Source organism: Oncorhynchus mykiss, chromosome 13, assembly GCF_013265735.2.
Source record: "Oncorhynchus mykiss isolate Arlee chromosome 13, USDA_OmykA_1.1, whole genome shotgun sequence".
Lineage (NCBI taxonomy): Eukaryota > Metazoa > Chordata > Actinopteri > Salmoniformes > Salmonidae > Oncorhynchus > Oncorhynchus mykiss.
The window spans coordinates 26,502,600-26,527,346 of record NC_048577.1 but is presented as its reverse complement, the minus strand read 5'-3'; the positions used below and the strand labels follow the sequence as shown (position 1 = coordinate 26,527,346).

Here is a 24,747-nt window from a genome sequence, read left to right as displayed (position 1 = left end):
AGAAATAAAATGGTGCTGATGCGGGCGCTGGAGATGGAGGTGTGTCCTAGTGGGTCTGGGCAGGTGTGATGTAGATAATGGAGATGGGGGTGTGTCCTAGTGGGTCTGGGCAGGTTTGATGTACATAATGGAGATGGAGGTGTGTTCTAGTGGGTCTGGGCAGGTGTGATGTAATTAATGGAGATGGAAGTGTGTTCTAGTGGGTCTGGGCAGGTGTGATGTAGTTAATGGAGATGGAGGTGTGTTCTAGTGGGTCTGGGCAGGTGTGATGTAGTTAATGGAGATTGAGGTGTGTTCTAGTGGGTCTGGGCAGGTGTGATGTAGTTAATGGAAATAGGGGTGTGTTCTAGTGGGTCTGGGCAGGTGTGATGTAGTTAATGTTTGTATGATGTTGTTGTTTGTATGTGTATGTTTTGTATTGTTTATAAAATATCAAATAAAATATTAAAGCATTCCCATTGCAAAGGAACACCTCACAGTTCTATTTTTGGAATTATTACATTAAACCAATCAGAATTCAGAAGAATGCCAAAGTCAGGTGTGAAGTAATATGCAGGACCAGCCTATTCCCTATAATGTAAACTACAACAGAAATAACTTAAAATGTATAACTTTAAATTAAACCAATAATTTGCGCTCATGACTTGAGTGATTAAAGTAAACCACAGTTTTGGAAACACATAACGCCATCTAACCAAATATCAAAGAATGTTAGCTATATGCAGTTATCTTAGCCAACCAGCCTACATTAGCTATATGCAGTTATCTTAGCCAGCCAGCTAAAATTAGCTATTTAGCCAACAAGCTATTAGCCTAACCAGTGTAGCCAACCATCACGGTTATGGTCAGTGAGACCAACTACCGGAGACCACGTAAAACCCAACTAGCAGTAAGCCAAGGTGGAAAAAGTTACAAAACTCCCGTAGTCTTATTCACAGAAAATATGCTGAAAACTAGTGATGGGGAAACAAAGCTTCCTGAAGCATTGGCTCTTTCGTGTAAACAATAGATTCATTACTCAAATCTTTGAGCTTTATTTAGAAGTCAGCAGCCACCTGCACTGTCGGCTGCAATGTCGAACGAGCCCAAATGAATCACCAAACCAATCAGGTGATCGAGAGCATCAAATCCATGCTGCGTTGTGGGTAAACGGTGACTGGCTGATTATTTATAAATAATAATGAGTAGTTATTTATGATGCAAGGTGATTTGTAAATTAGCCAGTCAGCAGTCAGCAACCACCTGCACTGTCGGCTGCAATGTCGAACGAGCCCAAAACCAAACCAATCAGGTGTTCGATGAATGGATTCTTCAAACGTCATTCATCACGTGGTGCTGATAAAGTGACACTGCTTTGAATTATACCGCTTAGCGATTTCAATACATGCCTCATAGCTCCAGTCTCAAACTTAACCCCGTTCCTGCTGAAGAAGAGAAGGTCTGCTGGATGGAGAAAGAAGCTCTCGTGAAAGAGGAGGAGGAAGAGGAAGCTGTTACAATACAGCTTTTTCGATGTCACATCGAAAAATGAAGAAGAGGAGGAAACGGGATATCTGGGCCTGTTTCCCAAACGCATCTTAATGCGTCCGATGGTTCTAACGCTGAACGGGCCCTGATTAACGCTAGTAAGTACTGTCTTAAAAACAGAAGCACAAACTCTGCGATTGTTGAACTGATGTGTGGTGTTAAAGGGGAAATGACTCCTGATGATCAACCTCTTCCTTCACATCTGACTCCTGATGATCAATCTCCTCCTTCACATCTGACTCCTGATGATCAACCTCCTCCTTCACATCTGACTCCAGTGATCAATCCAGAGCGTCTTCTTTCTTGGGGAATCCCGATGGATGACGTCATCGAATAGGACGTCATCACCACCACCGCACACAAGATAATTGTCATTCAGGTTATCAATAGGAAGAGCATCAGCAATATGTCATGTCTGGTAACTTGTCTCGTTCAATGGATTTAAATTGGCAGTCGATCTCAAACTGAGGAAACACTTTTGGAAGTCTTTAACTGCATCAAAGTCTGTGGCCTGTGATGTTGGGACAAATGATAGTCCCTTATTATACAAGATACAACATTCACAAATTCTACAGCACAACGGCAGAGTCGTGTCTTAAGTGTAAAACTAACAATGTCTCAAAAATGTTTCTGGGACTATTATGACGTTAGAAAGTTATGGGAGGAGTTAGAAAGTTGGCTGTCAGAAGTACAGTTATACAATGTTAAATTACTTTTAATCTCAACCAATCCTCTGTTGTTAACACAATAGAATGGTAAAATGCTTTGTTATCTAAAAGTTGAAAGTGAGTGGGCGACGGAGAGAAATAAAATGGTGCTGATGCGGGCGCTGCAGATGGAGGTGTGTCCTAGTGGGTCTGGGCAGGTGTGATGTAGATAATGGAGATGGGGGTGTGTCCTAGTGGGTCTGGGCAGGTTTGATGTACATAATGGAGATGGAGGTGTGTTCTAGTGGGTCTGGGCAGGTGTGATGTAATTAATGGAGATGGAAGTGTGTTCTAGTGGGTCTGGGCAGGTGTGATGTAGTTAATGGAGATGGAGGTGTGTCCTAGTGGGTCTGGGCAGGTGTGATGTAGATAATGGAGATGGGGGTGTGTCCTAGTGGGTCTGGGCAGGTTTGATGTACATAATGGAGATGGAGGTGTGTTCTAGTGGGTCTGGGCAGGTGTGATGTAATTAATGGAGATGGAAGTGTGTTCTAGTGGGTCTGGGCAGGTGTGATGTAGTTAATGGAGATGGAGGTGTGTTCTAGTGGGTCTGGGCAGGTGTGATGTAGTTAATGGAGATTGAGGTGTGTTCTAGTGGGTCTGGGCAGGTGTGATGTAGTTAATGGAAATAGGGGTGTGTTCTAGTGGGTCTGGGCAGGTGTGATGTAGTTAATGTTTGTATGATGTTGTTGTTTGTATGTGTATGTTTTGTATTGTTTATAAAATATCAAATAAAATATTAAAGCATTCCCATTGCAAAGTAACACCTCACAGTTCTATTTTTGGAATTATTACATTAAACCAATCAGAATTCAGAAGAATGCCAAAGTCAGGTGTGAAGTAATATGCAGGACCAGCCTATTCCCTATAATGTAAACTACAACAGAAATAACTTAAAATGTATAACTTTAAATTAAACCAATAATTTGCGCTCATGACTTGAGTGATTAAAGTAAACCACAGTTTTGGAAACACATAACGCCATCTAACCAAATATCAAAGAATGTTAGCTATATGCAGTTATCTTAGCCAACCAGCCTACATTAGCTATATGCAGTTATCTTAGCCAGCCAGCTAAAATTAGCTATTTAGCCAACAAGCTATTAGCCTAACCAGTGTAGCCAACCATCACGGTTATGGTCAGTGAGACCAACTACCGGAGACCACGTAAAACCCAACTAGCAGTAAGCCAAGGTGGAAAAAGTTACAAAACTCCCGTAGTCTTATTCACAGAAAATATGCTGAAAACTAGTGATGGGGAAACAAAGCTTCCTGAAGCATTGGCTCTTTCGTGTAAACAATAGATTCATTACTCAAATCTTTGAGCTTTATTTAGAAGTCAGCAGCCACCTGCACTGTCGGCTGCAATGTCGAACGAGCCCAAATGAATCACCAAACCAATCAGGTGATCGAGAGCATCAAATCCATGCTGCGTTGTGGGTAAACGGTGACTGGCTGATTATTTATAAATAATAATGAGTAGTTATTTATGATGCAAGGTGATTTGTAAATTAGCCAGTCAGCAGTCAGCAACCACCTGCACTGTCGGCTGCAATGTCGAACGAGCCCAAAACCAAACCAATCAGGTGTTCGATGAATGGATTCTTCAAACGTCATTCATCACGTGGTGCTGATAAAGTGACACTGCTTTGAATTATACCGCTTAGCGATTTCAATACATGCCTCATAGCTCCAGTCTCAAACTTAACCCCGTTCCTGCTGAAGAAGAGAAGGTCTGCTGGATGGAGAAAGAAGCTCTCGTGAAAGAGGCGGAGGAAGAGGAGGCTGTTACAATACAGCTTTTTCGATGTCACATCGAAAAATGAAGAAGAGGAGGAAACGGGATATCTGGGCCTGTTTCCCAAACGCATCTTAATGCGTCCGATGGTTCTAACGCTGAACGGGCCCTGATTAACGCTAGTAAGTACTGTCTTAAAAACAGAAGCACAAACTCTGCGATTGTTGAACTGATGTGTGGTGTTAAAGGGGAAATGACTCCTGATGATCAACCTCTTCCTTCACATCTGACTCCTGATGATCAATCTCCTCCTTCACATCTGACTCCTGATGATCAACCTCCTCCTTCACATCTGACTCCAGTGATCAATCCAGAGCGTCTTCTTTCTTGGGGAATCCCGATGGATGACGTCATCGAATAGGACGTCATCACCACCACCGCACACAAGATAATTGTCATTCAGGTTATCAATAGGAAGAGCATCAGCAATATGTCATGTCTGGTAACTTGTCTCGTTCAATGGATTTAAATTGGCAGTCGATCTCAAACTGAGGAAACACTTTTGGAAGTCTTTAACTGCATCAAAGTCTGTGGCCTGTGATGTTGGGACAAATGATAGTCCCTTATTATACAAGATACAACATTCACAAATTCTACAGCACAACGGCAGAGTCGTGTCTTAAGTGTAAAACTAACAATGTCTCAAAAATGTTTCTGGGACTATTATGACGTTAGAAAGTTATGGGAGGAGTTAGAAAGTTGGCTGTCAGAAGTACAGTTATACAATGTTAAATTACTTTTAATCTCAACCAATCCTCTGTTGTTAACACAATAGAATGGTAAAATGCTTTGTTATCTAAAAGTTGAAAGTGAGTGGGCGACGGAGAGAAATAAAATGGTGCTGATGCGGGCGCTGGAGATGGAGGTGTGTCCTAGTGGGTCTGGGCAGGTGTGATGTAGATAATGGAGATGGGGGTGTGTCCTAGTGGGTCTGGGCAGGTTTGATGTACATAATGGAGATGGAGGTGTGTTCTAGTGGGTCTGGGCAGGTGTGATGTAATTAATGGAGATGGAAGTGTGTTCTAGTGGGTCTGGGCAGGTGTGATGTAGTTAATGGAGATGGAGGTGTGTTCTAGTGGGTCTGGGCAGGTGTGATGTAGTTAATGGAGATTGAGGTGTGTTCTAGTGGGTCTGGGCAGGTGTGATGTAGTTAATGGAAATAGGGGTGTGTTCTAGTGGGTCTGGGCAGGTGTGATGTAGTTAATGTTTGTATGATGTTGTTGTTTGTATGTGTATGTTTTGTATTGTTTATAAAATATCAAATAAAATATTAAAGCATTCCCATTGCAAAGTAACACCTCACAGTTCTATTTTTGGAATTATTACATTAAACCAATCAGAATTCAGAAGAATGCCAAAGTCAGGTGTGAAGTAATATGCAGGACCAGCCTATTCCCTATAATGTAAACTACAACAGAAATAACTTAAAATGTATAACTTTAAATTAAACCAATAATTTGCGCTCATGACTTGAGTGATTAAAGTAAACCACAGTTTTGGAAACACATAACGCCATCTAACCAAATATCAAAGAATGTTAGCTATATGCAGTTATCTTAGCCAACCAGCCTACATTAGCTATATGCAGTTATCTTAGCCAGCCAGCTAAAATTAGCTATTTAGCCAACAAGCTATTAGCCTAACCAGTGTAGCCAACCATCACGGTTATGGTCAGTGAGACCAACTACCGGAGACCACGTAAAACCCAACTAGCAGTAAGCCAAGGTGGAAAAAGTTACAAAACTCCCGTAGTCTTATTCACAGAAAATATGCTGAAAACTAGTGATGGGGAAACAAAGCTTCCTGAAGCATTGGCTCTTTCGTGTAAACAATAGATTCATTACTCAAATCTTTGAGCTTTATTTAGAAGTCAGCAGCCACCTGCACTGTCGGCTGCAATGTCGAACGAGCCCAAATGAATCACCAAACCAATCAGGTGATCGAGAGCATCAAATCCATGCTGCGTTGTGGGTAAACGGTGACTGGCTGATTATTTATAAATAATAATGAGTAGTTATTTATGATGCAAGGTGATTTGTAAATTAGCCAGTCAGCAGTCAGCAACCACCTGCACTGTCGGCTGCAATGTCGAACGAGCCCAAAACCAAACCAATCAGGTGTTCGATGAATGGATTCTTCAAACGTCATTCATCACGTGGTGCTGATAAAGTGACACTGCTTTGAATTATACCGCTTAGCGATTTCAATACATGCCTCATAGCTCCAGTCTCAAACTTAACCCCGTTCCTGCTGAAGAAGAGAAGGTCTGCTGGATGGAGAAAGACGCTCTCGTGAAAGAGGAGGAGGAAGAGGAAGCTGTTACAATACAGCTTTTTCGATGTCACATCGAAAAATGAAGAAGAGGAGGAAACGGGATATCTGGGCCTGTTTCCCAAACGCATCTTAATGCGTCCGATGGTTCTAACGCTGAACGGGCCCTGATTAACGCTAGTAAGTACTGTCTTAAAAACAGAAGCACAAACTCTGCGATTGTTGAACTGATGTGTGGTGTTAAAGGGGAAATGTGCAATTGCTACATCCATATTTTGACTTTTAAATTATTTAGAGCCATTGGTTCTTCAAGAATATAACACATGCCTCATGAGCTTAGTTCAACTGTTGTATCCCATCAGAACCCAAATAAGCTTTTTTTTACTCCAATGTTTAGAATCAATGTAAACCAACACTGTATAGCCTCAACATGGTTAAAACTATAATGTTGATATCATGGATGTTCAGTCCTTTCATCCATAGGTCTGTCTATGCATTTGAGACTAGTTACATTTCTCCAGCCCCATCCATCATCTTATTACCAAAACAGTGGTGGAATTACAGCTTTGTTATTGGTTGAACTGCAGATTGGTTGGTTGATTGTTGTTTGGCTTTTTAAAGGGGCAACTTAATTTTTAAATAAACAAAATGGCTGCACAGAGTCCTGAGCTGTGTTAGAATACTCATACTAACCGTACTATTTGTGATGTTAATTGAGTATATAGTATGCTTATTGGTCATAGTATGGATATAGTTAGTATGCCAAAAGTTCCCGGATGTCGTACTAAATTTGCCAAAAACAAAGTATACATGCAGTACTTTAGGGCCCATAATGCATTTCTCCAGGAAGTGGGCGTTGCTTCAACGTTATCAGATTTGAAGAAAATGGAGGAAAATATGCAGCCAAAGTCCAACGAGAGTGGATACAAATGAACTGCTTTAAATAATTGACAAATGTTGAGCAATGCAATAAAGTAATGACTTTTCAAATAAGTTACCTTTCACATAATGTTAGCTACACTATCCTTACAAAACGCATAGCATATCTTCACAGCAGTATGTATCCGAATGTTAACTAGCTACCTAACGTTAGTTGGCTACTTATACATCGAACTTGACAGTATATTAACTATATTCTAACTAACTACCAATGTTTATTGACTTGATTATTTACGTCGTTCTTAGCCAAGGGGTCGTGTGCGTTCTCAATGGACATTGTTAATTCGGGTGCGTTCGTAAATTCGCTCTGGCTTTCTACTCCGATTGCAGAGCACCCTCATCTGAGTATCAGAGTGCAGAATAACTGATTAATTTAATAACGCTCAACACCTGTTGAATATGGCCGATGTCAGTAAACATTTCTGCAAAAAAGCTCAAATTAAATTGTTGCCAGCAGCACAGTTTGTCACCAACTGTCTGGATAACATGAAAACAGCCTAACCAACTCTACTATGGCAAGTAAAATGGTCAGAGTGAGGTTTTCTCTCATTTGTGTCTAGCAAGCTATCCAACCGTAGCCAGTTAGCTTGGGTGCTTTACTGTCATAACAAGGTCAGAACTCTTGGATTGACCCTACTCCTCAGCCATATAGTATTTGTTTACAAACAGTGGCGTTATACGAGCTTATGTTTTGGTTTCTGGTGGGGTAATACAGTTGAAACATTTGAGGCATTTATAAGTTATATTCTTCAAGAATCAATGGTTATATAGTAAATGGGTATTTCTATAACTGCCAGTATAGATTTCCTGTGAGGGTCAAATTGTTACAGCTGTTAAGTCATTGTATAATATTCTGGCAATTATTTTCATGCCATTTCATTAAAGGCGAAAGATTGTCTTTTCTTAGCAAGGTGTTGCTCAAATAATGTTAGCTACTATTGCTAATGCTAATCGCTAGTTAGCAGGCTAGCTAGCTTGCTAAATGTATTAAGAGTCAGAGCAAACGTAGCTAGCTAATACTGCCTGGTACCAGTGCTGGTGTAGGCCTAGATAAACATGTTTGTGCAGCGGTATCTTATCAGAGAGGCGTAAGCGAAGTATGAATATGTTGGCCAGCTAGCCGGATACATGAAAAAGGAAAACAACAAGTAATGTAACATCTAATTAGGGTCAACTGGAAACACTGACTAACACTTTGGTTGTTACCATGTATTCTTCTGAGGTTTGTCAGACTACACTCATCAGGTGTATTGCTGCCACCTACTGTACAGGGTTGTAAAAAATATCCAAAACGCAAAAAAATTGGGATTAACAAAGCATACTAATTACGTAAAATAAACACGAACCAAATTCACTCCACTACCCTGATTTTCAAACCGAAAGGTTACTATTCAGATCCCCACACAGGTTCAGGAACCTGAGAGGTGGGGTGGGACGTCTTCATTCAGTACTCCCTGTAACATTTTGTCTGAAGTCCTGGAGATCCAGAAATCTATTTGCCACCTTCACAATGATGTCTAGCTTCTTAGATGTTTTATTAGTTTATTATTAATGCAATTTATCACTGCGGCAGTGAGGGCAATGCAAACACAATTTTGTTGTAGAAACTCCTCCAAGCTAATGCGGAAACTCCTAGTTTTGGACGAAGGTTACTAATTTATTAATGCAATTTATCACTTGTTCTATAAACACAAAGTCCACCTTGTTCACTATTAGTGTGTTGGGATCCTTTTCCTACATGGCTTCACTGCAGACTGTGCGACATGAGCTACCTTCCCCTCTCTACTCCTTCAACTATTTTCACTGCCTCCACATAGGACACCTACTGGATGGGCCTGATCATCCTAGCTACTTTGACATCCTTCATCCATACAGGGAACTCGGGAACGTGATTCCCATCACAAAGACCTCCTTACAACGCCTGGGCATGCTCCTGATGAGGTGGCGGATGGTCTCCTGAGGGATCTCCTCCCAGACCTGGACTAAAGCATCCGCCTACTCCTGGAGGATGGAGCGAGACATGATGTCCCAGATGTGCTCAATTGGATTCAGGTCTGGGGAACGGGCAGGCCAGTCCATAGCATCAATGCCTTCCTCTTGCAGGAACTGCTGACACACTCCAGCCACATGAGGTCTAGCATTGTCTTGCATTTAGGAGGAACCCAGGGCCAACCGCACCAGTATATGGTCTCACAAGGGGTCTGAGGATCTCATCTCGGTACCTAATGGCAGTCAGGCTACATCTGGTGAGCACATGGAGGGTTGTGTGGCCCCCCAAAGAAATGCCACCCCACACCATGACTGACCCACCGCCAAACCGGTCATGCTGGAGGATGTTGCAGGCAGCAGAACGTTCTCCATGGTGTCTCCAGACTCTGTCACGTACTCTGTGTGAACCTGCTTTCATCTGTGAAGAGCACAGGGTGCCAGTGGGGAAGTTGCCAATCTTGGTGTTCTCTGGCAAATGCCAAACGTCCTGCACGGTGTTGGGCTGAAAGCACAACCCTCATCTGTGGACGTCGGGCCCTCATACCACCCTCATGGAGTCTGTTTCTGACCATTTGAGCAGACGCATGCACATTTGTGGCCTGCTGGAGGTCATTTTGCAGGGCTCTGGCAGTGCTCCTCTGTTAGAAGTATTATGAATAAACAATATCCCCATTTCAAATAGAACTGTAACTAAGTAAACTTATACTCTGTTTTATTATATCTGATTAACAATATGAGTTCATAATAAGGGATTGTGTGACACGGACAAGGAGTAATACATAATGGCTACGCTGATGGCATCACCTTTTTACAGTAGATTTTTGCTGTTGTGGGCCTTAAACCACCTGTCCAACTTTTTGTTCACACAGGAGAGAGACGTGACTATTGTGGATTGTCTGGGGGGCCTAAACAACCTCATGAGGCTGACGAGGCAGAGAAGACTCTCTCCACATCAAAACACTTCAAGAAACACCAGCAAAGACCCACAGGGAAGAAATCTCACTTCTGCTCTGACTGTGGGAAAGGTTGCACATCTTCATCAGAACTTAAAATACACCAGAGAACACACACAGGAGAGAAACCTTATAGCTGTGATCAATGTGACGAGATACTCTGATAAAAGATCTCTGATCAAACATCAGAAAATACATGAAGGAGTTGTTTCATGATATCAATGAAATAATGTCACAATGTAGAATGTTTTAACATTGTAGTATGAGTATTTTAATGATGTCACAATGTAGAATGTTTTAACATTGTAGAAGGAGTATTTTAATGATGAACTTATCGTTTGCCCTGTTCAATTGATTGCAGAATGTGGATATTAGCCTCAGGGGAAAATCTAGGCTCTGAATTGAACAAGTATTATTTAGCAAAAAGTGACTACCAAAAAAAGAGCTGTGTTACACTTACTGCGTTGGTGACCCACTTGAATCAAAATGCAGCACTTCAAAATGTAGCCAGCTGTTTTCTACAAGTTGAAAAAGCTGCTTGTTTAAAAAAATACATGTAATATGATAATTGTTGCAGATGTTTGTGTATACACACATGAAAGCAGTATAATAAATTGGTCTATTGTCAATTTTATTAACAATCTGACATCACTCCAGTATTTCTTGACAACATTCAAATGCTAATTGTCTTTATTCCACGACTGAAGAAGTATGACTCAAATCACCTCATATTTCAAACATTCAGCCTGACAAAATATGTTTTATTATGTCATGCCTCACCATTAAGTGAAGAATTGCCAATACATATTAACAAAGGGGTGTACATTTGGTTTTGATTTTCATATTTACAAGTTATGTAACATTTAGTAATCACAATTATTTTTGCAACCAGCTGACCATTTTTGGGTACAATTATATTGACATTGTTACTCTGCTTTTAGATATGATTATATTGACGTTGTTACCCTTTTAGAATATCAAGATTCATGACATTGGGGACTGGGCCCCGATCAAACAACATGCCTATCAAGTGAACCCTGAAAAGAGAGAGAAGCTCCGCAGTGAGGTGGAAAGTTACTACGGATATTGCAGGAGTTTCCTCTTGAAATCAGACATGTCCGTGTTAAGGACAACTTGGTTGCTGATCGTCTCAAGGGTGGGCAGTCAAAAATGTTTGCGTTTAGTCAGTGAGTTGCCATGGATCACAATTTATTTTGACTGCATGTTTTTCCGTTTTGGAGATGAATTTAGTTTGTGTTTGTTTCAAGGGGACCAGAGTTCTAGAAGCTAGTGAGTTTTAGGATTCTATAGAAAGAAAGAAAAATGAGAAGATACGATTGGATATTATTATTTAGAAATATGTGTGTGGGGGGGGGGTCTTCCTTGTTTGAGAGGCGTTACTAGATTTATTGAATACACATTTTTCCATTAGGTTAGAGTGAAGCAAGATGGCTGACTAGCTGTTGAAGAAGCGTTTTGTCCGCTAGATTATTCTCTCAGTGGCAGAATCACCTGAAAGACGCATATCGCCATCTGACAATGTTTTAACATTGTAGTATGAGTATTTTAATGATGTCACAATGTAGAATGTTTTAACATTGTGTTGGAGGAAATTATGGTTGAAATGACTAATTATGTATACATTCCAATCAGAACTGACTAGTCCAAATGCTATGATGTACTGTACATATATTAATTTTCTCTCTTGCTCCCATTCCCAATTGTATATAATATAGTCAGGAGTTTAGTAACAATGACGGTCTGTCTGTTCCTTGTACAAATGAATGCACTATCTCCAGACTGTCTAGAATGCTGATTTATACTGACTGACCTTGACTTCAGGCGAGGAGGGAAGGCTCAGAACTATAGGGCCTCTCTACCGGTGTCATGAAAGAGATAGAACATTTCGAAAACGCTGACGTCATTTTCAGTTTATAACCTGTGGAAAAATGTGTATGTGGCAGTACTCTCTTGTAATAAACGCTGTTACCTGAGTTTAAGACTGGGGCTCTGTCCATTCCTATAATAATAATATGGGTTTTACGATCCCATAGAATGCATTGACAGAGTACTTAATTCTGATTGGGAAAATAATACAGAGGAATTTAGAATTCCACTAACAATTGGTCCTTCGATGCCGGATCTAAATACCCGTCTCTGCCATCTGGAGGTCGTACGCCGGAAAAAAAATCGTGCACGTTATTTAAAGTCCTGGCCCCGGAATGGAGGTTAAAAACAGGCTGGTATACACTACAGACGGCAGATACGGTGACTAGATCAAACGAACAATGCTTTTCCCAGTCGGCAGCAGGTATAGTAGCCTTTATTCTCGATTATGGGGGGATTTGAGTTCTTTAATTGATGTTCTAAAATTTTCAGAATTCATCAATAATGGGAGCTTTGCTATTCCCAACTGGAGTTTGTATCGCAGCTGAGAAAATACTTTCAGACAAATAGCTACAAAACGACTGCCCCTAAAAACCAATGACTCCCTTTGAAAACGGGCAATGTGGAATCAGAAACATTTATTAACGTGTAAAAATGTACTACAAAGTGTAGCTAAAGAGAATAACTTTGGTCAAACCCACTCAGCCCGTGATGTCGAATTATGGGGCGATATCAGGTCTGTGTGTTGTGGCTGCCATTTCTCCCCAAATTGGGCTGTGTATAACTATGTAAATGTCTCTTGGACAAGGTGACTCTAAAAAGAAAAGGTTCCTGGTGTATCCTTTAGGGGTTCTTCAAATTGAAACTGTGGGGGAACCCATTAAAATGGTCCCTCAAAGAACCTTTCGGGGTTAATTTTTTAACTCCCTGTCCACCCTCCCTCCATTATAACAATATTGACTTGAATAAAAGTTTATTTAGTGGCACAACAAATGTGAATTGATATTTACAAAGCAATTGACCAAACAAAACACATTACAAAATTTCTGCAGACATGTCAGACCATAATAAATAATACGTTTACTTTGTATAGTGCTTTTAATGACATTTAAACATTTTTGAAATAATGATGTACAATAAAAACAAATTTAAAAAGAATCATAGGTAAACTAACAATATTGTAGACTTGATTCTAAATGCTGATTTTTCAGCTTGTGTGTATATCATATCCACTTAGTTATGTTAGGAAGTTTGCCATCTTTATGACCGACCCTGGTAACTTCACCCCAAAACACAGTAACATAAGTGTTTTTCTGACATTTTTGAGAAATGTAAGAAAAAAAAAAAATGCAGAGCCCCAAGTCCCATGGTGACGTCCTAGAGGACGTGGATGTTCTCCCCATCAAAGGCCAGCAGGATTTCACTCTCCGGGTGAAATAGCGTTTTGGGTTCTACATTGTGACATTAAAATACTCCTACTGCAATGTCAATACATTCTACATTGTGACATTAATTCATTGATATCATGAAACAACTCCATGTATGTATTTTCTGATATTTGATCAGAGATTTTTTATCAGATTATCTCTGGTTACAGCTAAGAGGTTTCTCTAATGTATGTGTTCTCTTGTGTACTGCCAGATTGACCAAAACTCTTCCCACATTGATCACAGCTATAAGATTTATCTCATGTGTGTGTTCTCTGGTGTTGAGTCAGCTTGCTAGATGAAACAAAACTCTTCCCACATTGACCACAGCTATAAGGTTTCTCTCCTGTGTGTGTTCTCTTGTGTAGAGTAAGAGTGCCAGATTGACCAAAACTCTTCCCACATTGATCACAGCTATAAGGTTTCTCTCCTGTGTGTGTTCTCTGGTGTTGAGTCAGCTTGCTAGATGAAACAAAACTCTTCCCACATTGACCACAGCTATAAGGTTTCTCTCCTGTGTGTATTCTCTGGTGCACTGTCAGATCACCAGAATTACTACAACTCTTCCCACATTGACCACAGCTATAAGGTTTCTCTCCTGTGTGTGTTCTCTGGTGCACTGTCAGATCACCAGAATTACTAAAACTCTTCCCACATTGACCACAACTATAAGGTTTCTCTCCTGTGTGTGTTCTCTGGTGTAATGTCAGACAGCTAGATGTAACAAAACTCTTCCCACATTGATCACAGATATATGGTTTCTCTCCTGTGTGTATTCTCTGATGTAGAGTCAGATAGCCAGATGTGGTAAAACTCTTCCCACATTGATCACAGCTATAAGATTTCTCTCCTGTGTGTGTTCTCTGGTGTAATGTCAGAGAGCTAGATGTAACAAAACTCTTCCCACATTGATCACAGCTATAAGATTTCTCTCCTGTGTGTGTTCTCTGGTGTAATGTCAGAGAGCTAGATGTAACAAAACTCTTCCCACATTGACCACAGCTATAAGGTTTCTCTCCTGTGTGTGTTCTCTGGTGTAATGTCAGCTGGTCAGATCGAACAAAACACTTCCCACATTGACCACAGCTATAAGGCTTCTCTCCTGTGTGTATTCTCTGATGTAGAGTCAGATAGCCAGATGTACTAAAACTCTTCTCACATTGATCACAGCTATAAGGTTTCTCTCCTGTGTGTGTTCTCTGGTGTTGAGTCAGCTTGCTAGATTTAACAAAACTCTTCCCACATTGACCACAGCTATAAGGTTTCTCTCCTGTGTGTGTTCTCTGATGGAGAGTCAGAGAGCCAGATGTCGTAAAACTCTTCCCACATTGATCACAACTATAAGGTTTCTCTCCTGTGTGTATTCTCTGGTGCACTGTCAGACTTCCAGATTGTCTAAAACTCTTCCCACATTGACCACAGCTATAAGATTTCTCTCCTGTGTGTGTTCTCTGATGAATTTTAATGCCTGATGGGGAGGTGAATCTCTTCCCACAGTCAGAGCAGCAGTGAATTCTCCTCCCTGTGGGTCTCTGATGGTGTTTCTTGAGGGGTTCTGATCTGGAGAGACTCTTCTCTACCTTGTCAGCATCATGAGGTTGTTGAGGCTCCCCAGAGGATCCACGATAGTCCCGTCTATCTCCTGTGTGAACAACAAAGACAGACCGATGGTTAAAGGCCCACAAACAGCGGTAATCAACGGTAAAAGGTGATACCAACAGCGTAGTCATGATGTTGTACAACAATTGACGTCTGTAATGAATGTTAAAATTATTTGACAATTGTCTTAAAATGAGCAAGAATAGTAACATTTTGTCTTGTTTTCCCATTAGTAGTAACACTGATGATTGTAGACTAGAAATAAGTTATTCATGTTGTTGAAATCCTAAGCAGTGTGCCAGACGACTTTTGGTCTCCAATATAGGCCCCTTTCTGTGGTTAATAAAATTGCAAGACGAGGGCGATGAGCACACAAGTTGATTGCAGAAACACCTCCCTGCTAATGAGGAAACCGATAGTTATGGATGTAGCAAAGCTGCCAGGAGCAAAAATGGTGAGCAAAGATTATAGTTTTTCACAATGTATTCTGAATGTGAATGGGGGAAAATGCAGGGGAGTAACATCCATTTCCAGGTTGCTTATGAGTACATTTCACACTACTTTGGATTATAATTGTGAGGCTCGTTTGAATGTCCTGCTTAATATAATGTTTGCTACAGTATTAAGAATTCTGTGTAATTATTGAAGAACCACGTTAATGACAGTATACATTTGGATGTTGCTAATAAAATTAAGACTTTTTTTGTATTTCACCTTTATTTAACCAGGTAGGCCAGTTGAGAACAAGTTCTCATTTACAACTGCAACCTGGCCAAGATAAAGCAAAGCAGTGCGACAAAAAAACAACAGAGTTACACATGGGATAAACAAACGTACAGTCAATAACACAATAGAAAGGCTATATACAGTGTGTGCAAATGGAGTAAGAAGGTAAAGGCAATAAATAGGCCATAGTAGCGAAGTAATTACAAATTAACACTGGAGTGATGGATGTACAGAAGATGATGTGCAAGTAGAAATACTGGTGTGCAAAAGAGCAAAAAAAGTCAAAAACATGGATGAGGTAGGCAGTTGGATGGGCTATTTACAGATGGGCTGTGCACAGCTGCATTGATCGGTAAGCTGCTCAGATAGCTGATGCTTAAAGTTAGTGAGGGAGAATCTCCAGCTTCAGTGATTTTTACAATTCGTTCCGTTCATTGGCAGCAGAAAACTGTAAGGAAAGGCGGCCAAAGTAGGTATTGGCTTTGGGGATGACCAGTGAGAGATACATCCTGGAGCACGTGCTATGGGTGGGTGTTGCTATGGTGACCATTGAGCTGAGTTAAGGTGGCCTAGCAAAGACTTATAGATCACCTGGAGCCAGTGGGTTTGGAGACGAATATGTAGCGAGGGCCAGCCGACGAGAGAAGTGGTACATGAAGCTTTGGTGACAAAACGGATGGCACTGTGATAAACTGCATCCAGTTTGCTGTGTATAGTGTTGGAGGCTATTTTGAAAATGACATCACTGAAGTCAAGGATCGGTAGGATAGTCAGTTTTGCGAGGGTATGTTCGGCAGCGTGAGTGAAGGAGGCTTTGTTGCAAAATAGGAAGCCAATTCTAGATTGGAAATGCCTAATATTAGTCTGGAAGGAGAGTTTACAGTCTAGCAAGACACCTAGGTATTTATAGTTGTCCACATATTCTAAGTCAGAACCATCCAGAGTAGTGATGCTGTACGGGCAAAGATCGGTTGAAAAGGATACATTTAGATTTACTAGCGTTTAAGAGCAGTTGAAGGCCACGGAAGGAGTGTTGTAATGGCATTGAAGCTCGTTTGGAGGTTTGTTAACATTTTTGGGATAGGGGGCAGCATTTTCACTTTTGGATGAATAGCGTGCTCAGAGTGAACTGCCTCCTACTCTGTCCCAGATGCTAATATATGCATATTACTATTAGTATTGGATAGAAAAAACATTGAAGTTTCTAAAACTGTTTGAATGATGTCTGTGAGTATAGCAAAAACCTGAGAAAAACCCAACCAGGAAGTGGGACATCTGAGGTTTGTAGTTTTACAAACCTCAATACACATTGAGATATGGATAAAGTTGCACTTCCTACGGCATCCACTAGATGTCAACCGTCTTTAGAAACTTGAATGAGGCTTCTACTGCTACAGAGTAGCAGGCAGTTTACTCTGGGCACCTTATTCATCCAAGCTACTCAATGCTGCCCCCCTGTCACCAAGAAGTTAACAGTGTCCAAAGAAGGGCCAGATGTATACAGAATGGTGTCATCTGCGTAAAGGTGGATCAAGGAATCACCCGCAGCAACATCATTGGTATATACAGAGAAAAGAGTCGGCCCGAGAATTGAACCCTGTGGTACCCCCATAGAGACTGCCAGAGGTCCGTACAACAAGACCTCCGATTTGACACACTCTTTCTGAGAAGTAGTTGGTGAACCAGACGAGTCAGTCATTTGAGAAACCAAGGCTGTTGAGTCTACCGATAAGAATACGGTGATTGACAGAGTCGAAAGCCTTGGCCAGGTCGATGAAGACAGCGACACAGTATTGTCTCTGATCGATGGCGGTTATGATATCGTTTAGGACCTTGAGCGTGGCTGAGGTGCACCCGTGACCAGCTTGGAAACAGGATTGCACAGCGGAGAAGGTACGGTGGGATTCAAAATGGTCAGTGATCTGTTTGTTAACTTGGCTTTTGAAGACTTTAGAAAGGCAGGGCAGGATGGATATAGGTCTGTAACAGTTTGGGTCTAGAGTGTCACCCCCTTTGAAGAGGGGGATGACCGCAGAAGTGTTCCAATCTTTAAGAATCTCGGACGATAAGAAAGAGGTTGAACAGACTAGTAATAGGGGTTGCCACAATGGCAGCGGATCATTTTAGAAAGAGAGGGTCCAGATTGTCTAGCCCAGCGGATTTGTACGGGTACAGGTTTTGCAACTCTTTCAGAACATCAGCTATCTGGATTTGGGTGAAGGAGAAGCTGGGGCAAGTAGCTGCGGGGGTTGGGGAGCTGTGGCAGCCAGGAGGAAAGCATGGCCAGCCATATAGAAATGCTTGTTGAAATTCTCAATTATCATGGAGTTATCGGTGGTAACAGTGTTTCATAGCCTCAGTGCAGTGGGCAGCTGGGATGAGGTGCTCTTATTCTCCATGGACTTTACAGTGTCCCAAAACCTTTTGGAGTTGGAGCTAAATTTCTGTTTGAAAAAGCTAGCTTTTGCTTACCTAACTGACTGTGTATTGGGGAGGTTCATATGGTGTCCAGGGCACAGCTGGGCTGAGGGGGTTCTGTAAACAGGCGGCAACAGTGCAATACTTATTTCTGGAGAGATTATTTTTTTTAATTAGAAGCTCGAACTGTTTAGGCTTAGACCTGGAAACTATTATAGAACTTTGCAGGCCATCTCTGCATTAGATAGCAACTCCTCCCCCTTTGGCAGTTCTACCTTGATGGAAAATGTTGTAGTTGGGGATGGAAATTTCAGAATTTTTGGTGACCTTCCAAAGCCAGGATTCAGACACGTCAAGGACATCAAGGTTGGTGGAGTGTGCTAAAGCAGTGAGTAAAACAAACTTAGGGAGGAGGCTTCTGATGTTAACATGCATGAAACCAAGACTTTTACGGTTACAGAAGTCAACAAAGGAGAGAGCCTGGGGACACGCAGGGCCTGGGTTAACCTCTATATCACCAGAGGAACAGAGGAGTAGGATGAGGGTACGGCTAAAGTCTATCGGAACTGGTCGTCTAGTGCGTTGGGAACAGAGAATAAAAGGAGCAGATTTCTGGGCATGGTAGGATAGATTCAAGGCATAATGTACAGACAGGGGTATGGTAGGTTGCGGGTACAGTGGAGGTAAACCTAGGCATTGAGTGACGATAAGAGAGGTTGCATCTCTGGAGGCACTAGTTATGCTAGGTGAGGTCACCGCATGTGGGGGAAGTGGGGCAAAAGAGTTCTCTGAGGCATGATGAGTGGAACTAGGGGCTCCACAGTAAAATAAAACATTGATAACTACCCTAAACAACAGTATACAAGGCATATTGACATTAGAGAGGCATAAAGCAATGACAGGTGTTGATTGGGAGAGCTAGCTAAGACAACAGTAAATCAGCTAAGACAACAACAGGTAAAATGGCAATGAATGGGCAGAGAGGGTCAGTTAACTACACACGGGGCCTGAGTTTGAGGCTGGGGCCGACAGATAAACAAAATGAACTAAATGGAGTACCGTGATTAATGAACAGTCCAGCAGGCATCAGCTATATAGCCAAGTGATCATAGGGTCATATCGCGCTGTGTAGACTGGCATGTATTATCCAGGCTAAAAGAGGCTGGTGTCTGAGCTAAAAATGTAAAGGCCGCTAGCAGTGGCTAACAATGACTAAATAGCTGGTTAGCTTCTGATGGCTAGCTTCTGTTGGAGGTTCTAGCTATGAGGTCGGAAAATTGCAGATCCGTATCACATTGGGTGAGGCGGGTTGCCGGAAGGTATAATTAATTTAAACATGGAAAAAGAGATTTAAATATTTTGCAATATATACAAAAAATGACAAAAAAAACAACATTTACAACAACAAACTCATCTTACTGCTACGCCAACTTGGATTTAGCAAACACTAAAATGATTTAGCATTTATGTCCCCACAAACTGTTTTCCCAGCGTAACATAAGGAGCCACTAAATCATACATAGTTTAAGTGCATTTCAGAATACAAAAAAACTGTCCAACAGCAAGATCCGTATTTAAGTTGAAGTTCATCATATGACAAGCGTAACGTTATGACTATAACTACTGTTCACTGAAGCAGGGAAACTAGGTACAACATACTATTAAATTCACGCCTCGCTCGGGTTTATTCCTTAAAAGTAATACGGCTCTTCACCGACCCAGGAAGGGGCGGGGCCAAACAGGTGTTGCACCTCGTTTCCCTCCTTCAGGGAACAGTAATTATAGTGTTGGGTTCTAATCTTTCAGAGTAAATAACTCATGGACACTAGAGAAGATTAACCAAGTTCAATTCTTCCCAAAGGGTCGTTACAGCTGTAATTCAGACAAAAACATGTTCTCACCATCACAAGTATATATACCACACTTTGGACACTCCTTCTCTCCAATCCTTACATCTTCTGGGTCAACAGGAAGAGGGTAACAGGACACTAAACCCTTATTACTCCCTTCAGGGGATCTGACCTGACCTCAAACCCTCCTTCGCCTAATCCACAGATGTCCATCCTCTTCCCCTAAACCAATCCTGTGATCTCCTCCCGTCCACCCAGCACATTCCACAGCCACTCTGTCTTTCTACAGATCTCACTCATTTATATACTCTGTATCTGATCTATCATGTCTTTAATATCTCAATGTTCAAAGTTTAGAATCCAACAATAGTCATAAAGTTACACTCCCTTTCAGTCAGTCAACTTCGGTAAAACATACTATGGGAAAATACAATCATTCCCCATGCCGACCTAAACGAATACTAAATGAAACGGCCCCTGGCAGACCACCCAGACCTGACCCGGCAAGATGCGTCAGTTTTGTCAATTTATTAATTGTGTTTTGTTTGAAACACTCCTGTCAATGTTGAGTTATGATGCACACCTAATTACACATATAGTAGTAGGACTGGTCTACCTGGCCTGCACGCAAATGTAGGCCTATAAATGTGCCCATTTTGGGGATGTCTGATAGTATTTCTCATTGTCTTAACGCACCACCACTATTGAGTTCTGGAGCTTCTCAAAGTAATGCTTTATTCACCTCAAACAGCAAAAAAACAAAGTCTAATCAGAATCAATTGCAAATGAGAATAGTTCCTCAAAGTATGTGAAAAATATTTCCAGCTCTCGCCCTTTCGATAACCACTCGGCACGAAAGGGAAAAACGTAATACGCGGATCCAGTGGAAATGTCAAAATACCTGACTTACTTCTTATTCCTTTCACAAATAGCCTACAGCTGTAGGTGTCAGCTGTCAGGATGCTGACTGCTGGCTGCTGGTGTAGTCTATTACCAGAAACTATAGGAGCATAACGACTGCTGGTGTAGCCTATTACCAGAAACTATAGGAGCATAACGACTGCTGGTGTAGCCTATTACCAGAAACTTTTGGAGCATAACATCAGAATTTACAAAGGCCAGCAGCAGCGGGAGGAGTAGGCTAAGGAAGAGTTTTTTTTCTGATGGCTACCTTGTTTCAGAGGGGTGTCATCAATAGACCATAATGACAAAGTGAAAATAGGTTAAAAAAAACAGAAATACCTTATTTACATAAGTATTCAGACCCTTTGCTATGAGACTCAAAATTGCTTTCAGGTGCATCTTGTTTTCATTAATCATCCTTGAGATATCTACAACTTGTTTGGAGTCCACCTGTGGTACATTCAATTGATTGGACATGATTTGGAAAGGCACACACGTGTCTATATAAGGTCCCACAGGTGTCAGAGCAAAAACCAAGCAATGAGGTCGAAGGAATTGTTCTTAGAGCTCCGAGACAAGATTGTGTCGAGGCACAATCTGGGGAAGGGTTACGAAAAAACAAAAACAAATCTGCAGCATTGAAGGTCCCTAAGAACACAGTGGCCTCCATCATTCTTAAATGGAAGATGTTTGGAGCCACCAAAACTCTTCCAAGAGCTGGCCGTCCAGCAGAACTGAGCAATCGGTGGAGAAGGGCCTTCATCGGGGAAGGGAACAAGAACCCGATGGTCACTCTGACAGAGCTACAGATTTCCTCTGTGGAGATGAGAGAACCTTCCGGAAGGACAACCATCTCTGCAACACTCCACCGATCAGGTCTTTATGGAAGAGTGGGCAGACGGAATCCACCCCACAGTAAAAGGCACATGACAGCCAGCTTGGAGGTTGCCAAAAGGCATTCAGGCCAAAGAGTTCAATCTTGGTTTCATCAGACCAGAGAATCTTGTTTCTTGTGGTAAGAGTCTTTTAGGTGCCTTTTTGGCAAACTCCAAGCGGGCTGTCAGGTGCCTTTTACTGAGTTATAGAAGTATGGACAAATATTTTTTTTGATAATTCCATAGGTCTTACAGTTCAAAATCAAATAGCAAAATGATCCTTAGTATAACCTTCTTAAAACAGTACAATACAGGGGAAGCCCTTCATGTTGTTTAAACCTTCTTAAAACAATTCCATATAGCTTAGCAGAACCTCCCCCTCAGACAGGGCTTTAGACTGTAATGGGTTAAAACTATCTGAGACTTACATTACTCTGAGGCTAGTTATCCTGGGATCGTACATCTTACATTACTAAGGGCTCTCTCTCGGAGGACCTGAGCCCTAGGACCATGCCTCAGGACTACCTGGCATGATGACTCCTTGCTGTCCCCAGTCCATCTGGCCGTGCTGCTGCTCCAGTTTCAACTGTTCTGCCTTATTATTATTTGACCATGCTGGTCATTTATGAACATTTGAACATCTTGGCCATGTTCTGTTATAATCTCCACCCGGCACAGACAGAAGAGGACTGGCCACCCCACATAGCCTGGTTCCTCTCTAGGTTTCTTCCTAGGTTTTGGCCTTTCTAGGGAGTTTTTCCTAGCCACCGTGCTTCTACACCTGCATTGCTTGCTGTTTTGGGTTTTAGGCTGGGTTTCTGTACAGCACTTTGAGATATCAGCTGATGTACGAAGGGCTATATAAATAGATTTGATTTGAAGACTAGTTATCATGGGGAATAGTTTTAATACATTTGCAAAAAATCTAAAACCTGTTTTTACTTTGGCATTATGGGGTATTGTGTGTAGATTGATGAGGGAAAAAAGTATAATATAATACATTTTATAATAATGTGATGCACCAATATTACATATCCCACATGTGGATAGGGAGACACAAATTACCATTATTATGGAAAATATTCATTTAAAATCCAGGAATTTAACAACTTTAGCTTTCTAGGACATGCCAGTAGGTTGTATCCATGCCAGTAGGTTGTATCCATGCCAGTAGGTTGTATCCAAGTGCAAACAATTATCAACCCAACTTGGAAAATGTTGAATTTGGTCAACAACAAAATTAATGGCTTATTTGCTACGCGAGGTTTACTTGATCTAACAGAAGTTTCGTAATGATTAAGTTGTTAAGTGGACACGTGACATACCGACAACTTTGATAAAAACACTACAGGAGTTGTCTCCAGATCGCTATGCATATTCATGATAGTAGCTTAGCATCTCTCCATTGAATACAGGCGGTGGACGTCAACAACCCTTATAGAATATAAACAATAGTTTACAATAATAAGATGTATTCACCAATCCAAAGAAAGGATAAGCGGGAGCTAGACAACCCGCAGTGCCGCTTTGTGGACAACGACTCCCCTTGTTAGAGAGGAGAGACATCTTGCCAGTATATCCATAATCTTTGGTGTAGTCAACCCAACTCTCAAATGGCACTACTGGGGGGCTCGGTGTGTAGTAAATCATCACTACATGAAAATCACTACATGCCGTGCCCCCCAGTCTGCGGTCAGCAGATAGGCCCTTCTCAAATATATATGTTAAGCCACTTTTTTGGAAACGGAACGGAGAAAACAAGGGGTAGCTTGCTCTCTACGTCGTCTGATTCTAGACATATCAGTCATCATCCCAGGGCCCTCCGTTGAAGAGGTATTGACGAGCCAACCCCGAAAATACAAAGTTAAAAACCAATTTAAGGCGATACTTACTGGTGTGAATCAGATCTATCTCCACCTCTTCATCTTTCAATGTGACAGTAATCTCCCCATCCTTCTTCACTCCAAAAACAGCATCTTCCTCTTCTTTCACTGAAACGTCTTTCTCTTCTTCTTCCACTGTAACAGCCTCACCCTCCACTTGTTTTACTGTGACATCCTCCTCTTCCTCCTCCTCTTTCACGACAATGTTCAACCAAAGACCCTCTTTCTCCGTCCAGCATTTCCCCTCTTCTTTAACAGGAGGGGAGTAGTTTAGGGAGCTCATGGTCTGGGATGTTAGCTAGCTATCATTAGCGACTAGAGATAACTTAACCAGCCAGCCACTATAGCTGACTAATAGAAAATAACGTAATATTAAATTAAATAGGTTAACAAGTAGATACGACAGAAGTGTGTCTAAAACACAGTAGCTAATATACATCGAAAGCGTATAAATAGCTTGAATCTTTCGGCTATGTTGGCTAGCAAGCTACGGAGGTGGTTGACGAGCTATTTCTGAAGAACCGTCCACTAGATTATACGTCACGCTGGCAGCGTTGCATGAAAGACGCACATCGCCGTCTGCTGACTGGAGGGGAAACGCAGCTAAGAATCATATTTTATTTTCAGACAAAGATTATACATCAACAATACATCATGTAGATGTACATAATGAACAGACTAGGTCTATACTGCTCCTACATGGTGTAACAATACATCATGTAGATGTATATAATGAACAGACTAGGTCTATACTGCTCCTACATGGTGTAACAATACATCATGTAGATGTACATAATGAACAGACTAGGTCTCTACTGCTCCTACATTTTTATGTATTATTATGTGTTATTTATTTCACCTTTATTTAACCAAGTAGGCAGTTTAGAACAAGTTCTCATTCACAACTGCGACCTGGCCAAGATAAAGCAAAGCAGTTCGACAAAAACAACAACACAGAGTTACACATGAACAAACATTCAGTCAACAACACAATA

At 41.4% G+C, this 24,747-nt stretch overlaps 1 protein-coding gene and 1 long non-coding RNA gene across 3 annotated transcripts; one reads left to right on the top strand and one right to left on the bottom strand.

The window, feature by feature from the left end:
- Positions 1-6,217: 6,217 nt before the first annotated feature.
- On the top strand, positions 6,218-10,822 carry LOC118938448. The gene is made up of 2 exons (XR_005035723.1): positions 6,218-6,483; positions 10,101-10,822. It is a non-coding gene; the product is annotated as an uncharacterized LOC118938448 (long non-coding RNA).
- Positions 10,823-13,138: 2,316 nt separating this feature from the next.
- On the bottom strand, positions 13,139-24,328 carry LOC110487396 (zinc finger protein 883-like). 2 transcript variants are annotated; one of them, XM_036942380.1, is made up of 3 exons: positions 23,762-24,328; positions 14,181-15,140; positions 13,139-14,096 (listed from the first exon to the last, which is right to left on the bottom strand). In XM_036942380.1, exons 1-3 carry the CDS (start codon positions 24,033-24,035, stop codon positions 13,759-13,761), a joined length of 1,572 nt encoding a protein of 523 aa, XP_036798275.1. In that variant the 5' UTR covers positions 24,036-24,328; the 3' UTR covers positions 13,139-13,758. The 2 variants fall into 2 exon arrangements, with proteins under 2 accessions (XP_036798275.1, XP_036798274.1); XM_036942379.1 differs by having other exon boundaries at positions 13,139-15,140; positions 23,762-24,327.
- Between the last annotated feature and the right edge of the window lie 419 nt (positions 24,329-24,747).